Raw genomic sequence first — 17812 nt, 5'->3', positions numbered from 1 at the left:
TTAGGGTAGAAGAAAAAATGGATGGGGTAAAATACCGTCAGATTCTGGAAGAAAACCTGCTACCCTCTGCCAGACAGTTGAGGATGGGCAGAAGATTCACCTTTCAACATGACAACGATCCGAAGCACACAGCAAAATTGACCACACAGTGGCTGAAGGAGAAAAAAGTGAACGTCCTCATGTGGCCCAGTCAGAGCCCAGACCTAAATCCCATAGAAAATCTGTGGGGAGATTTGAAGATAGCAGTCCACCAACACCTACCATCCAATGTGACCGAACTTGAACAGTTCTGTATGGAGGAGTGGGCAAATATTGCTCTGTCTAGATGTGCAAGGTTGATAGAGAAGTATCCCAACAGACTCAAGGTTGTTATTAAAGCAAAAGGTGGTTCAACAAAATATTGACATGGGGGGTGTGTGTGATCCTTTTTCAATCTTAGTAATTCTTGTTTTTTGTTTCTGACACTTTTTCTGGACTGTAATTGTGATGTTTTTCAGTTGGATGTTATAGGTTGCATTGGATAAGTACAGCTGGTGAAGGGAATTTTCTTTGTGTTTTCATTTCAGGATGTAAGGGAACCAGAATTTAAGGTCTATCAAAGGGGGTGATTCTTTCCAATACCCACTGTATATGGTGGGACAAGGCCTTGCAGTTTGTATGCTTGTAGTGCTTTAATTTGCCATCCTCAAATAATTGGGTAAACGTAGCAGTCCAGGAGTATGAGTTCCTATCTGTCCTGACAAAGGCGAGTAATTGGAGTTCTTGGTAGCTTAAAAACCAGGATTTGTGTAAGTCCGTAATGGGATTAGTGTTATGAGCTTCAATGTGCTGTGGCACAAAATGATGTGGCTTGCTAGCTTTTGCAGTCTTTAATCTGGATATCCTAAAATATTATCTTGTTGGTATTAACCTGCAACCTCTGGAGATTTATTTGAATTATACAGATGTGTTCCCCTTGACTTAATTGACCATGTTATGCATGTCTTTCCAGAACACTGATTTTCAGAGCTGCAGTGAGAAACACTTCAGTACTCTTGACATTTCTGGACAGCTTCTATGTTAGTCTCCTATTTTGCAGATTTTGGCATGTAAGTTCAGGGGATGTTTTAGAAACAACAACTTTAATGAAGCAAAGTACATTTAAGTATGGGTAGTTTTATGTAAATGCTGTAGAACCTCAAAAGATTTCAAACTGAGTGGTTAGCCAAATGACCTCTTCACAGTCTCACTTGCTGCTCTGGCCAGATCAGTCCTCCTGACTGAGTGAGGCTATGAGGTGGTATTTTTCAGCTGGTCAGTACAGATTTTTGGTGATGGGACTGTGCAAGGGACTTTGCGGTAGTATCTTTGTGATGTAAGGGACTGGCAGAAGGCTTGTGTCAAAAAATGAGTTCAGTGAAATATATAGCTAACTCTGGACTATTGAAAATGTACCTTGTTGAGCTTTAAGAGCTCAAAGTACAGTTTCTGTTAATACCACATGGCTGGATCTTTGGTCATTGTGGTAAAAGTGAAGTCTTAGGATTTGTGAGGTCTTTTGTCTTAGGAAAAAAAAAATCACCGGGGACTTTTATTTCAGCAGGCTTTACCATGAGTTTACTGTGTGGCTTTACTGTGAAACTGAAATTGTCCCAAAAAACTGACACAAATAATGGATTTTTTTTACCCTGGATATAAATTGGGCTACACTGTAATGCACAGTGAAAAACCTGAATTGTGTGTGAACTGCTCCCAGATACCTCGCTGGGACTTCAGGGTAAATCCAGCTGATATGTGAACGTACCCCCTCCATTCCGGAGGAGATGTGAGTTAAAGGGCTTTAATAGCCCCATGTGAAATACTTCCACATTTAGTATAGTATAAACACATTCGGATTTTGCTTTTTCCTAGTTTCTTTACAACAAGCAACAACAGATTCCAAGCTACAATTGGACGCTGAAGTGGTATTAAAGGCGATAGCAAATCGAATCCCTAAGTGTTGGTGCTTTTAATGGGGAAAGACAAGACAATTCAAAGTCTTTGAAGTTTATACTTTGGGATATATTATGCAGTGAATAACTGAAAGCTTCTGCCAGCTTGGTTTGTCGCCTGTGTACATTTGGTGCAACGTGTTGTCTTTAGCTGACATACTATGTTCAACTATGTTCAGTCACTATGTGATTATTGAACTGTGTTTCATAGGAAGGGAAGGCTTTGTAAACTCCTGAGGAAGTTGACAAATTCTCTTTTGTGTTTCTCTGGTAGATACGAAAAAGATAATCCTATTGTTAAAAAAAGAAGTAGAAGCACAAGAGATGAGGTGCATAACTTTTCAGTTGTGAAAGTAAAGCAGATTTGGGAACAATACAAGTTCTTCACAAGCATTGGAAGACTAGGGAGGGCAGCATCTTAAAAACCTCCATCATGGCCAGCTCAAATTAAAGTTGCAAAGTTTTTTGTGCCCCCCTCCCCAATGCACTTTCCTTCCTTTTGAAGAAGGAAACATTGTTCTGTTTTTACCTTCAAGTGCATATCTTGTAGCCCCAACTGCTTTACTGTTCAGGACTGCTACAGCACCATCCTCCTGTTTACTCGGGAGTCAGTCCTGCTGTGTTCAGTGGGCCTTACTGAGATTGATGAGCTTAAGAACATCAATCAAAGAGTTAGATTTACTTCTCACAATGCATCATTCATAATGCCAGCAACATTACAGTAAGGTAAGTGTGTTTATGATTTCAGTGTTAAATGTTGGGCTCTTTCCCCATATTTATTTACTTATTTAACTTGTAAACCACCCAAACTTTCGTCTCTGGGCGGTTAACAACAACATAAAAACAATTAAAACCAATATAAAAGGTTAAAACAGTTTAACAATTTAAAAACAGTATAAAATTAAAACAGTATAAAATTAAAACTACAAATTTAAAAAGCTGAAAAAACTTGGATGAAGAGATGGGTCTTCAGATGTTTTTTTAAAAATAGTCAGGGATGGGAAGGATCGCATCTCAGCAGGGAGCGCATTCCACAATCTTGGGGCAACAATCGAGAAGGCCTGTCTCCGTGTAGCCACCAGATGAGCTGGCGGAAACTGGAGATGGACCTCCTCAAGTGACCTCAAGGGGCGGTGGGGCACATAATGAAGAAGGCGTTCTCTTAAATACCCAGGGCCTAAGCCGTTTAGGGCTTTATGAGTTATAACTAGCACTCTGTATTCTGCCCGGAAACCAATTGGCAGCCAGTGTAGCTCCCTCAGCAAGGGAGTAATGTCGTCTCTCCAAGATGACCCAGAGACCAACCTGGAGACCAACCTGGCTGCCACATTCTGAACCAACTGAAGTTTCCAGACTACGTACAAAGGCAGCCCCACATAGAGCGCATTACAGAAGTCCAGGCTGGAGGTTACCAACAGATGTACCACTGTTTTGAGGTCATTGATCTCGAGAAATGGACGCAGCTGACATATCAGCCGAAGCTGATAGAAAGTACCCCTTGCCACCGCCTCAACCTGAGAAACCAGGGAGAGGTGTGGATCCAGAAGTACGGAGGCTATATGGAGGATTTTAGAAAGCTCTTACCATGTCAGCACCCCATAGTTTGCAATGGGTATCCTGTTTAAACAACCATTATGTCCTCATGTCCTGGCTTGAGCACGTGGCATCTTGTGTACCAGTGTAGGGGCCACCCAGCTTGTGTAGTTCTGGCATAGTGATGTGCCTATGGTGTAGAGATAATTGGTAGGAACCATTAAAAAAGTTTTACTTGCTTTGTGGAGCACCAACATGGGCTTCCGCTTTCCAGCAGCCTCTGCATAGGACTGGATAGTTTAATTGAACTCTCTTTTTGTGTTTTAAAGTTGTTCAGTACTGAGTAAGTGTAGCCTATTTCAATAGTTATCCATAAATAAAATGAGAAATACATGATGTAAATGGACTAAGGATTTGCATGAATAGATTTGGTGGATCCAGTAGGGATGCGCCCAGTCGTTTTGGTGGGGTGGGGAGTAGTACCTTTAAGCATGAATAAAGCAGGTCTTTACCTGCTCCTCCACCACCCTGCTGCTTTTCCAGGAATGTCGTGCCGCCACTCAGAAGTCTGTGCGCAGCTGCAGGGTGTCACCCAGCAGCCCGAGCGCGGCAGTGGGAAGCACATGGCCACCACGCATGTGTGGTGGCCATGTGTATCTCACCGCCATGCTGGGTGAAGCCCTGAGGCTGTGCACAGACTTCTGAGTGGTGCAGTGCCAGGCCTGGAAAAGCAGCAGGGTGGCCGAGGAGCAGGTAAGGACCTGCTTTGCTCATGCTTAAGGGTACCACTACCTGCCCCATATTTGTGCACATCCCTAAAATGGACCATACAATGCTGGTGACATTTTTTTCTTTTATTTTAACAAGAGGCTCACATTTCTCTGCCTTTCCCTGGTAAATTTGGAGCAACTGGTCTGGACTGACATGTTCCTCATGCCCCTGCAGCACTTGTGTTGGTACCAAAAATAGAAGCAGTGGAGCTATTTTTGGAGTGTTGTTTCCCAAAGGAGAAAAGGGAAGGAGGGAGAGACTCACAATTGCCACTGTCTTTTCTTTTTAACCCTGGCTCATTCTGTTTGCTAATTCTAACAATCAGATGTTGATGATGATGATAATAATTAATAATAGTAGTACATTGATTTATTATTATTATTATTATTTCTTGTTTACACAGTCAGACAGGTGTTATTGACTGGTTTGTTTTATCCAGACATCGAGTCCTTTTCCAAGGACCTGGGATGGCTGAATTTTATTGTCATAGATATCGTCGCAGAATATAGGCTGTTCCCAGTAAAGTTGCTTTTTGTAACTGGCTGATGGTGATTTCTGTGACCTCTATGGTGTTGAGGTGCTCTTCAAGGTCTTTTGGAACTGCACCCAGGGCGCCAATGACCACTGGGATTATTTGGGTCTTTTTCTGCCACAGCCTTTCAATTTCAATTTGTAGATCTTTGTATTTGGTGATTTTTTTCTATTTCTTTTTCTTCTATTCTGCTATCCCCTGGTATTGCTATGTCGATTATTTTGACTTGTTTTTCTTTCTTCTCGACTACAGTGATATCTGGTGTATTGTGTGGCAGATGTTTGTCTGTTTGTAGTCGGAAGTCCCATAATATTTTTACATCTTCATTTTCCTCAACTTTTTCCATTTTATGGTCCCACCAATTTTTGGCTACAGGTAGCTTGTATTTTTTGCAGATGTTCCAGTGTATCATCCCTGCTACCTTGTCATGCCTTTGTTTGTAGTCAGTCTGTGCGATCTTTTTACAACAGCTGATTAGGTGGTCCACGGTTTCATCTGCTTCTTTACAAAGGCGGCACTTGCTGTTTGTTGTGGATTTTTCTACTTTTGTTCTTATTGCATTTGTTCTTAGTGCCTGTTCTTGCGCAGTCAGTATTATTCTTCTTCTTCTTCTTCATCATCATCATCATCATCATTATTATTATATAGCATGATAAACATTTGAGGATATTTTCTGATAATAAGAAACCTTTACATCTGAACTCTGAGGAAAAAAACATGGCTTTGGGCAGGGGTGAGAAAGCATCTTCCTGCTGGTGAGGATGGTGTTGGCATTGCCACTAATATAAGTTTGAACCAAACTACAAAGTTTGTAGTGAGTAGGCTACACCTCATAGGAACACAGATTTCTGCTTGCTTTCTCACATTATAAAGCATTCTCATCATCTATCTTCCATCAGCACCAGCATGTACAAATGATTACTGAGGTAGAAGCTGGGGGCACACCTGTGTTCCATTTCTGTTTATTACGTTTCTCGGGAAAGCCCTCTATATGCAGTGACCTGCATTATTTAAGTATGTGTTGTTAGCTCTGTGAAAGTCCTGGCATTCCACAGAGTAACATTAACTAAAAAGACAGATTGCTGCTCCAAGGAGCTTACAATCTAAATTTTGACTGAGGGAGATGATGAAGAGCCAAGCGTCACAAGGGATTAAAATAACCAAACCTTGCTGAAATTGGCTTTAGATGTATGGGAAAGGCAGGTGGTGGTGGTAGTATGGGGGAAACAAATGTGCAGCCATGGGGAGGATGTTGGTGGGAGTGGGGGGCAGCAACATCTCTATTCTGGCCAGTTCATTTATGCTACACCTTGAATGACTTTTAGTCTCAAGGCTCATTTAACTTTTCCTAAGTATGCATATTGTGCAAAATCGCTTTACTTAAAAAAATAGGGGAAGAGGGGTTGCCTGTTTAACCTGTAATAAAAACCATTGCTATTACTTTTGCGGTATGCTTCAAAGTAAACAAAAATACATTACTTTTTTGAAACCTAATATTGAATAACTATGAATGGGCCTTTACCCCTTGTTGGGAATCTTTCCCCATTGATAACCTTATTGGACTGCCCTACTGAAATGACCCTCTGGGCCATCTAAAATATCTCTTAAAATGAAATAACAGCATTGAGCCCTTCAAAGATCTGCACTTTAGGTAGAGAGAGATCCATCATTTTAAGTAAGGACTGCAGGTGACCAGTCTTCTAATTTTATGGACTTCGTTACTGTTCAAAACATTTATTTATTTATTGTTTCAATGTATTGAATAAACATAGCACATAACAAACATTCGTAACAGAACAGCAGCATCATGCACAACTAATGCAACCCTTTCTACACATCACATGAGCTCTAATTTCTACTAGATTGCAAAACAACCTCATTTAACAATCTTTCCAGACACTAATGTAATCAAAAGGTAGATAATGGCAAAGTTTTCCTGATTTGTAAACATAATAAAATCAGACCATGTGGTTTAAAAAAATTATTGAAATTGACCTGACCCAGCCAAAGGTGAATAATATGGGTCAGTTTTTCCGATATAGCTATATGGCACATGTGCTGGTACCAATTATCGATGTTCAAAACATTTATGAAGGTGAAATGTATTGATATGTTTCAAATATACTTATAGTAAGCCATGTTTTCCTGTTGTTTCTCCTCTTCCCTAACCCCCAGCATTCCCATGGTTTGGAATGGACATTGGTGGGACACTTGTTAAACTGGTCTACTTTGAACCAAAAGACATTACAGCTGAAGAGGAGCAGGAAGAAGTGGAAAACCTGAAAAGCATTCGGAAGTACTTGACTTCCAATACAGCCTATGGTAAAACTGGGATTCGAGATGTTCACCTTGAACTGAAAAACTTGACCATGTGTGGACGTAAAGGGAACCTTCACTTCATCCGTTTTCCAAGCTGTGCTATGCACAGGTTCATTCAGATGGGTAGTGAAAAGAACTTCTCAAGCTTACACACTACACTTTGTGCCACGGGAGGCGGAGCTTACAAGTTTGAGGAAGACTTTCGAACGGTATGTTGGAATTGCACTCTGTCTTTATTAAGGAGGTGTTTCCCCCGGCAGTTTCACTGTCAAGTTAGGTGCAGGAGTGTGTTTGTATCAGCCAAAGCTATGACTTCATGGTCTATTTTTGTTGCTTCAAGCTGGCAGGCTTGCTTTTAGGCTTAAATCATTGTTAACTGAGAAGAGCTGTCTACAGTAGGCTGTTCTTTACAGGAGAGCAGAAAGGCCAATATCTGTTTTTGTTGTATCATGTTAACAAGGGTGTCATACTCTTTCTTCCACTCTGTAAACTGTTCATCAATTGTATTGGCATTAGCGTAGCACAGACCTATGCAAGGAGTGACCCACCAAGCCAAACTCAGCCACCACCTATGTATTGTAGTCTGTCAACAAGGAAACTGCATGTTTTTGTAGTCCTGGGCAAATGGTAGGCTTGTCAAGCCCTTTGTGGGCTGCTTTTGATTTGGTGGGTCACAAGTTGTGCAGGCCTGGACTAATATTAGCAGTACTCTTACATTTGGAAAAGATATAAGATCTGGAATGCATTTGCTCCTAGGTATGCATATGTTAAAGTCTGCACTAAATTATTCATTTCTGTCATGCCTACAAGGCCAACGTGATGGGGACCACTGGTCATTTCTGCTTTTCCTCCTATTGATAAGAAAATCCCATATTGCTCTCCATTTGGTGAGACCAAAGGAATGTTGCTTTTTAGGGGCCACTGTGTCTGATTATTTCCTACCTCTTCTATGATACCTTTGAACTGAAAAGAAACATAAACATGAGCAACAGCATTTGTGCATAACCATTCTTTTTAGAATACTTACATTAACTAAATGGTGTATTTATATCAAAATTAGACAAAGGTCTTGCCCTTTAGGCTTATCTTCTAAAAGATGGTTGGTCAAGGAAAGGACAAGAGGGAAAATGTAGAGAAAGGAAATCAGTTTGACAAGATCAGAACAAAGTGGTGAGCTATACAACAGGCATTTACATTCAGTTGCGGCCAGGCTGATCTTCCTTTGCTGGTTTTCTTGTTAGCCTGGACATGGTGCAACTGCCCAGAGGACCTTTGGTTTCTAGCTGATAACAGGGGCCAGATTGTATTTTCTTCACCTCAGTAGTTGCAGGGCAACGAATTAATCTTTCCTTCCTGCCCTCTGTCTCTCCAACTGCTGAAATGAGACTTAAGTTCCTAGGAGCTGGAACCTGTGTCCCCCTCTCCCCGCCCCTCCTTGCTCTGCCACCACACTTTGTATTGCTCTCTAAAAACTCCATGTACTTGATGGGGCTATATACTGTAAGTAACAGTATTGAGTGAGTTTTGTGCAAGTCAAGTGGCGCAGTGGAGAAATGCTTGACTAACAAGCAGAAGGTTGCTGGTTGGAATCCCCATTGGTACTATATCAGGCAGTAGCGATACAGGAAGATACGGAAAGGCATCATCACATACTGCGCAGGAGGAGGCAAAGGTAAACCTCTCCTGTATTCTACCAAAAGAAAACCACAGGGCTCTGTGGGCGCCAGGAGTCGAAATCAACTTGACGACACACTTTACCTTTTAAGGCACTTCCAACAGCCAACCCTTGCATAGTGGCCTTACGTAGGTCACTAATAGTGCTGAGGCTGAGATTTGGTGACATGACCATAGCTATGTTACGAGTTCATGGCAGCAGTGGGACTAGCACCTAATCTTCCAGTTCCAGCTTTCATTCTTTCTATTGGTCCTCATTGGCCACTTCTGCTATTGTTTTCTTTTTCTCTCGCTTCATATTAGAAACTAGGTTCGTTGTTTTTATAACAGTGATTAAAACTGAAAACCTGATTTTATTCTGCTTGCTTTCTGAAGACCTCCCATTTTGACACCAAACCCAGCATAACTAAAGCCTGGATAAAGTCTGGGAAAATGCACTTTTACCCAATATTATTCTAAAGGAATTATAATGGTGGTGTAAAGTAGGAGGGCACTTTGGCAATAGGAATCTATCTGATTTAAAAAACTTAGATTCACAATCCAACTTGTGTGTTGTATTATCAAATATGTATATGAAAACCCCATATTGAGCGTACAGATATTTTCAAAAACAAAGCAGGAGCCACAGACCATTAAATGCTGTTAAACGTTCCTTTCTGATTGCTTCTAAAACTTTGCCACAAGACTAGAAGATCTATGAAGTGACAAAGTGTTTATGCCCAAACTTCTGCTGCAACTTTCTTTGATTCGATTTGGTGTGGTACTCATGTTTCCATAAGTCCAGCAATTAACTTATTTGGGCTGTTTTAAGCAAGAAAAAAATAACATATGTGAGAAGGGTTTTCTAAAAACAAATTCCAGTAAGAGTTCAACTATTCTGTTCCTTCCACTTAGCATTTAAACAGGTTATAGTTTTACAATATGCCTGTGGTGTGTGTTGACTATTAACCCAAGGCAGTGGGTATTACAAAGTAGGTAAGGTGATACTTGCTTGTTGCACAGTCTTCTGTGGATGAATGTATTGCTGGGAATTACATAATGCATACACAAATCCATTGTGTTTGAAGTTGCTGTATCTCATACTTTGTTTCAAAGCAGGAGATGTTCACCTTTCTTTAGAATGTTGTTTTTCTTTTGTTGGTTTTTAACATTCAACCACTTTAAAAAAAAAATCATTACTGCTGATATTTTGTTCAAGGGTGGCATCACTTTCCATGATGTACACACACATTTCTTTGGTCTCTCTATTCCCTCTGGTCAAACAGGTTTTGCAGCGTTTTGAAACACTAGAAAAGAATGGTTTGACCAAAGGCAAAAGTGGGATTAGTGGACGCACCAGAAGCAGTGATCCCTCTTACAAACCATTTTTTTGCAGTCTGAAAAAAAATTCATATGTCTCTACAGCTTATGCTAAACAGAACAGCAATGAGATTCCTTCAAGTCCCTTGTCTATTCTCCAGTGTGTAGCACGTGGTGATTTTGTGAGATGTTTGTTGTCAGGCAGACAGAAAACATGCTTGAGTTGAAACTTCCTATAGCAACCAGCTCTTTATTACTCTAGCAATGACCTGTTGTGCAACTCAAACAGTACAAAGTGCTTCAGCAGAACTTTTTGACCCTTCCATTAGTTTTTATGCTGTATCAATGAGTGTTCATTTATTAACTTTTTTTTTCCAGATTGCTGACCTGCAGCTTCATAAGCTAGATGAGTTGGACTGCTTGATCCAGGGTTTGCTTTATGTGGATTCTGTTGGTTTCAATGGCCAGCCAGAGTGCTACTATTTCGAAAACTCGACTGATCCTGAACGGTGTCAGAAAAAGCCTTATTGCCTTGATAATCCATATCCTATGTTGCTGGTTAACATCGGCTCTGGGGTTAGCATCCTAGCAGTGTACTCCAAGGACAACTATAAAAGAGTTACGGGGACCAGGTGAATATCTGTGGGGAAAATAACTTACCTCTGCTGAAATAGAATGTCATCCCATCTGACAGAGATTCAGAATCTCTGATCTAGTGTGGGCCTCTCTCAGTTAGATAAAAGCGTTTTAACTTTTCCAAGGATATACAGTAAGAGGTAAAAAGGCTGATAAAGGTGAAGAGTCAAGGATCTGGCTGAGCCTGAGATTTGAGTCCTGGCCTATCTTAAATCCTATCCACTGGATGACACTGGCAAAATGTATATGACTCATGGAGGAGAAATAAGCTTCTTCCCCACTTGGAGTGGCTAAAATAGGGATATGGCTCATTTAACACCCAGAACTGTCAGTCAACACAACTGGATAGAATATTCTTGGAGATGTGTGTCTAAAATGGCAAGGCCATATCCTCACTTTAAAAAAAAATTCAACAACTTCTTGTTTTTCCCTGTTTTTCAGTCTCTACTGTAGAGGGTAAAGTACTCTGATCAAAGCCTAAAGCTATCTTGTCTTTCACTATCTGTGCAAGCTACAGTGCTGTGTTATTAAACAAGTGAAAAATTAACCTGTTTACTTGTTTTTATGATTCTAGAGGAAAGGCAGTTCAGTGCCTAGGCTGCCCAATTGATTTGATTTTTAAAGCAACCTCTCTTCAGGGTTTGCTAAAGGGTTTAAAATAACTTGATAAGTAGCTATCAACATGCAAGATAGTGAGGCTGTTCCCACGATCAGGAGAAATTGGGGAGCCTAGCCCGATTTCTCCTGACCGTGGGAACCACCGGGCTCGCAGGCGGTTAACCCGCCAAAGTCACCCTCCCTTAAACCCGTTTTTAAAAATTGTGAGTAGCCACGGTGCAGCTCCGCGCCACGGCTACTCACGAGCAGACCCCCGGCGGGAGGCTGAAAAGCAGCCTCCTGGCTTGGGGGTCTCCCCAGTATGCCCTGTGCGCTCGCACAGGGCATACTGGAGCTTCTGGGGGCCATGCGGCCCCCAAACTCCCCAGCCCCCGCCATCTCCATCATGGAGCCGGCAGTTGTGTGGGCCTCCCGACTTCGGCCACCTAGGTCTCCCGCCCTGCTCGTCTGCAGGGAGAGCAGGCTTAGCCCAGTCTCCCCGCTTACCTTTCCAAACCGGGTCTCAGTGGTTGTGAGACCTGTCTCCTCGTAAAGCGAGAAAAATCTCCTGCAGGTACTGTAGCCTTACCTCTTCTCCTGAAATAACATCATTTAGCATCACTGCCATAATTTACAGACATGTCCCTTCTTCAAAGAAACAGATATGAAGTGATGAAGAAAAGTGCATATGAACAGATACAGTGCATGTTCCCTCACTGACCACCTGCAAATTACCCCATATCATAAGAATTAAGGATCAGGGCTTTCTTACAGAACATATAACCGGGGACGGAGCCTTGAAGTTTGACACCTCTCTCTTTAGAAACTAGTTGCCGTGCCTACCTTCCATTACACTTTCTGACAATGTACATTTTTGGAACTATATTTTCAAGCTTATAGTTAAGAATCATACTTGCATACCAATCCTAAATTTTATACTGGTACTTGACCATAATACTCGCTGTCACCACTATCCAGAGAATCTATCCCAGAGCTGACTTCTACTTGCTGAGATGTTTCCCTTTGACAAATAAGCTAATGGATGTGTTGTGGGTTGTTGGTTTCTCTCCCCCACTCCCATGGGCTGTTGTAGAGAAATTAGATAGTGAAAAGAGATGCAAGACTGAATGCCTAAAATATTATTCGCATGTATGTTAAAAGAGTGAATAAGGATCAGACAAACAGAATCCATGTGCATTAAATATTCATAGAGGAATTTCCCTGTGGGCAATATTGGGGGATAAAATGAATTTAGCCAAACAGCCAACTTACATTTACAGCTTTGTTTGATAGAATAAAGCCATGCTGCTTTTTAAGTATTAAATATGCAGAGTTAGCAGCAATATGGGAAAGAGAAGTTATGACCACCTGAAAATGCTAAGAGAAGCACTTGAACATTCAAACAAAAGCCAGAAACATATTGTTGATGCTACTTTTCATGTACTATTTCAGGTAGTGGTCATTTCTTCCCTGTTCTACAACCCACCCACCCCTTTCTCTTTCGCTGTCCTGTACTGGCTAACATTATGTCCCAATTATTTATTCATATAATGAAGTGTGTTTAACATTGCTGGTGCTTTTATCCATTATTCCTAATAGAGTAATTGAGTTGCTTGTGAAAATATGAGCAAACGTGCTATTGAAACATGCTCCTCTGATCAAAATTCTTACAATGAATGACCAACTTCTATTATTCAGTACAGTGAATAACTGTACCTGTGTAAAATCTGTACACTCATTGTATGGGGGCTGAACATAATAGGTGAATCTAATGCACAGAGACAGCCAACTTACATTTACAGCTTTGTTTAATAGAAGAAAGCCATGCTGCTTTTTTTAGTATTAAATATGCAGAGTTGGTGGCAATATGGGAAAGAGAAGTTATTACTACCTGTGCATTAGAACATTCTCACCTGTTCCTTTAGCACACAATTTACACAAACAGAATCAATAGCTTCACTGTATAAACTAGTGTATGGTGACCATAAATAAATACTCTTCTCTGAAGAACAGCAATCTAGGCAGTTGTAAGGTGGCTGAAATGATTTTTCTCCCCCTTCTAGTCTTGGTGGTGGAACATTCTTGGGCCTGTGTTGTTTGCTGACTGGATGTGAGACGTTTGAAGAAGCTCTAGAAATGGCAGCTAAAGGAGATAGCAGCAACGTAGATAAACTGGTGAAAGATATTTATGGAGGAGATTATGAACGGTTTGGTCTTCAAGGATCTGCTGTAGCATCAAGGTACATATTGTTCAATTGCATGAAGAAGAATCCTGTGGAAATTATGGTGTACCTGCATAAAACTAAACTCTGCATTGTACTCCACAGTTAAGGCTAACTATCCTTTATCCACATTAGTCTCTTGTAGCAAAACGAGTATTCTGTGGTATCTTTGAAAGCTAACAAATACATTGTGGCATGAGCTGGCATAGTTGAGAGTCTTCTTTGTCATCATCATAACATTTTTATTAGTCTGTTGATACCTAAAGTTCTATAACTTACTTTATAAAATATGTGAAGCAAACAGTGATAGGAAGGGCTGTAAGTGGGTTGTGATGGACCACGATAGACACAGGACCAGTTGGGGAAATATTTTTTTGCAAGATGAGATTAGAAGATGGATGAAAACATCCTGAAAGCAGAATGCCACACAAGTGCATCCGCTGAATTATCAGATGTGTCATGCAAATTAATCACCAATTTGAAAGAGTTGGTACAGTTACTACTACTAATTATGTATGACTCTTCAATAAAAGTTCTCAAAGTAGTTTACATAGACAATGATTAATAAATAAATGATTATTTGGTATACCTATCTAGATTGATGGGCTTGGTGACATTTAGGTCTAACGGAGAAATTATGCTTTATCATTAGCAGAATTTCTCCATTAGATCTAAGTGTCAACAAGCCCATAAAGGCTAGCCATAATTTGCCTTAATCTTGGGTACGATTCCAAACCTGCAGTCAAAACCATGGATTAGCTTCCTAAGCCCTGACCAATAGAGAGAGACCACTGAAACTCTGCAAGCAGACAGGCTGCAGACATGATGAACTGCCTTAACACTTACCATGGCTAATGTAACCATGGCTTGCAAACCTAATTCAAATTATGGATTTCACATCTGGTAGCAGCTAGTTCTTTATATTTTAAGTATTCAGGACCTAACCACATTATACTCAAACCCACGCACATGAACCCCAACAGTACTTATTTTCTTCAGGAAAGACACTTGGAGCAAACAAGCAATGAAGAAGGGGTGTGGATGGGTGTGCTTAACCCCCCCTCTTTTTTTGCCTGATGCTTCTTCAGTTGATATTATCCCTTCCAGGTGGCTTCTTCCGCCCCACCCCTCACAATCATACATTTGGAATCCCACCAATAAAAAGGCAGCTTGATGAAGGAGAAGCAGTGGGCAGGGAAACATTTAAGTGATCTCTCTTTTGTTCTTATTCTATACTTTCAAGCCACTACCACCATCAACACTACTACTAAGCAACTTTTATGGAAAATATAGGGCTACTGGAGCTTCAGTTACAGTGTTTCTGTTCATCATAATTAGGCATAATAATGATATGATTACAGTAAACAAACCATCAGGGTGGCTTCAGAGGGGAGGCGTGAGGGGGGCAGGTGCCCTCCAGACAAGTAGTTTCCTTCCCATTTGCCGCCCTCCACTTGTGAACTCCACAGGACTTATTTCAGTGAAAATATGTTCAAGATGAGAGTGTTAATGTGAAATATACTATTATTTCTGTTTCAAAAGTCTAACATGTACAACACAGCTTGCCCATCCAGAAATGCATTTTGCTCCTTCTGTGCTCCTTCAGGTTTTCTTGGGTGCCACCACTGTAAACCATAGTTTAAGTGTTATATATGCATAGGGCCTTAACCACTAGGTCGCATTAAGTTGATATACTGTCAGTCATTGTGGCTGACATCAAGACAAATACTGCACTTGTGCATCCAGACTAATCCTGTTTGGAGGAGCAGTTTTATATGATTTTGCCTTTGCTATGAAGCCCACAGTGCGTGCCAAAAATATGTCCCTGAAGGTTATGCAGCCCTCAGAAACATATTTCCAGCAGATACAGTGGGCTCCAGAGCAAAGGGAACACAGATGAAAATCGTTCCTCTCCCCCACCCTCCAGACCATCACAGTGTTAGTAGTACAAGCTCTGTGTTACTCTCGATGTCAGCTGGTGTCTCTATGCTTTCAGGATTGTTTGCTTTATCTTTTATTCTCACCTTGGAAAACAGATTTTCCACTACCATCACCGTTGTATATATAATATTCAAGATTGTTACTGTTCACTTCATGCCAAGATAAATGTTTTAGTTTTCAAAGTGTAACATTTTCTACAATACTGTTCACTAGTAACCATCTTTAATGTGACAAAGAAAAGCCTTCAATGTAAGCTTTCATTTACCAATGTAATTGGTAAAATTAATAATATTTTGCTATGGATATTAGGTCTGACTGCTAAAAGGTTTCATTGTTCATGTATTTTGTCTTGTATCCTGAATTGAGGATATTTTAAAATGACAGACTACTAAAAAACTTACTTTTAGCAATAAATGTCTTTTCTGAAAAATTTAAGAAAGATCACATGCTCTAGTATTATCATGCAGCTTTGGCCACATGATGAGCAAAGAAAAGAGAGAGTCCATCAGTAAAGAAGACTTAGCGAGAGCAACTTTAGTCACCATCACCAACAACATTGGCTCCATAGCTCGGATGTGTGCACTCAATGAGGTAAGAGCATTTGCGTGTTTGCCTCTTGATACCATATGATACTCTTACCTATGGATCCGTGAGTTTCTCTTTAAATTATTAAAATAATCAGCAGTTTTATTCTTAGTATGACCTATTCATTAACTTTCAAGTGATTTCATCCAGGTACAAAATGAAAGCTCCCAAATGCCTTATACGTATTTATTAATTTCTACACCACCCCATCCAACAGCTCTTTGGGTTTTGCAAAACCAAAACAAAATATAATGATTTAAAAATCAAACTTGAAACCATAAAATCTTAACAAGTAAAACATTTTAAAACAATTTAAATTATACTTGATTTCCACCAATTGAATGTTTCTCTTCAGGGTTTGCTTCAGATTTGCCCTCATTTCTTAGTTCACCAGTATTTAAAATGTGAGCCTATAGAACACGTTCAGTTGGTGGGTAGGCTGTTCTTAGTGAGGCTACATAATGAGGCTATTCACATGCGTGTGCAAAACCAGGCTGAGGGAGCCCAGCCTGGTTTTGCAAACACATGAGAACTGCCAGGATTGGGCCCAATCTCAGCACCTCGGCAGCAAATCCACTTGTGGAGCCTCCCTCCAAAACGAGGTTAGGAGCAAAAGCGCTCTCCTAACCTCATTTTTTGGATTGTCGGTCAGCTGTGGCTGCTAGCAGACTTGGGGAGGGGAGGGAGGATCCCCACCACACTCGCGTAGTACTTTATTGGTGCTCCGGGGGATGGGGTGACGCATCCCGACACCCTGACCCTTGGAGCTTCCAGCAGCAACCAGTGATTGTCTGGGCGGGCGATCCACCCATCCAGAGACAAGGACTTGCTTGTCTGTGGGGGAGGTACGCTTTTCGAGGCTTCCTCCCCTTGCCCCATCAGAGCCCTTTCTCTGCTCAATGAATATAGCGTTGTATGTTTGGCCTTTGGGATTGAATTCTTCCCCCAATAGTACATGAGCCAGCTGGGTTGGTCTGTACCATGGTAGGGGTGGGAGGTGGTGCGGGCGGGGGGATGAATGCTCATTGTATTTCCAAGGTCTACACCCCTGGAGATGGAAAATAAGAGACTACATTGCAATACTTTTGGTTTTCAGTGTGTTGTCGTCATTGTCCTGACCATTGGGTCTGCAGCAACCAAATTTACAATGTTGTTTTAAAAGCTTTTAAAATGTAAAAAAATTCAATAAAATGTGATTGATGTCAGAGAAATGGAATTAAAATTGGCAGGAATATCTCCAAAGATGGAGAGAGTGCAGCAATCTGTTCACTGTTACTCTGTTTCCTCTGTGCAAAAAACTACAATTTAACCCTAATCATTTGAGGCTGGAATAAAGAAGGGGTCCTGACATACAAATAGCAACAATGCTATCCCCTATTTTCCATCTCTAGGGAGGGCAGTTGTTGCCAGAAATCACTATGGGCATTTGTCTCCTGAGAAGGTACCAATGAATAAAATTTGAGGGCCTGGCTCTTGGACTTGAACGCTTTATGATAAATTTTTGGTCATCCAATCCAACATTTTGGAATTTCTGTGTTTTGTAGACAAAGGCAGTAACTTATTTCCTGGTTTAGTAGGGTTGCCTGTTATAAGAAAGGAAGCTATGTACTTCCTAACCTGTACTCAAACAGGTACAGCTCTTCACATAATAGAATTTACAGCCTAACCAAAACCAAGGTATATGGGCTCCAGGGGAAAAAGCTGGCTTTTAACATGCATCTTGAAGGAAAGCC

At 40.9% G+C, this 17812-nt stretch overlaps 1 protein-coding gene across 3 annotated transcripts in view; it reads left to right on the top strand.

Moving 5' to 3' along the window:
- The window catches only part of PANK1 (pantothenate kinase 1), a 37632-nt gene that overhangs the window by 12763 nt on the left and 7057 nt on the right, over positions 1–17812 (top strand). For 2 of the 3 annotated variants that reach the window (XM_053311263.1, XM_053311264.1), the window contains 4 exons: positions 6982–7334; positions 10477–10730; positions 13395–13571; positions 15962–16085. In XM_053311263.1, the coding sequence (XP_053167238.1) occupies positions 6982–7334; positions 10477–10730; positions 13395–13571; positions 15962–16085 (908 nt within the window). Of the gene's footprint in view, positions 1–991; positions 1089–6981; positions 7335–10476; positions 10731–13394; positions 13572–15961; positions 16086–17812 lie in introns of those variants that run through there. The other variant, XM_053311265.1, reaches the window with a different exon arrangement.

Source organism: Hemicordylus capensis, chromosome 3 (assembly GCF_027244095.1).
Source record: "Hemicordylus capensis ecotype Gifberg chromosome 3, rHemCap1.1.pri, whole genome shotgun sequence".
Lineage (NCBI taxonomy): Eukaryota > Metazoa > Chordata > Lepidosauria > Squamata > Cordylidae > Hemicordylus > Hemicordylus capensis.
The sequence above is the reverse complement of the archived record's forward strand: the minus strand, read 5'-3'. Positions and strand labels throughout refer to the sequence as shown.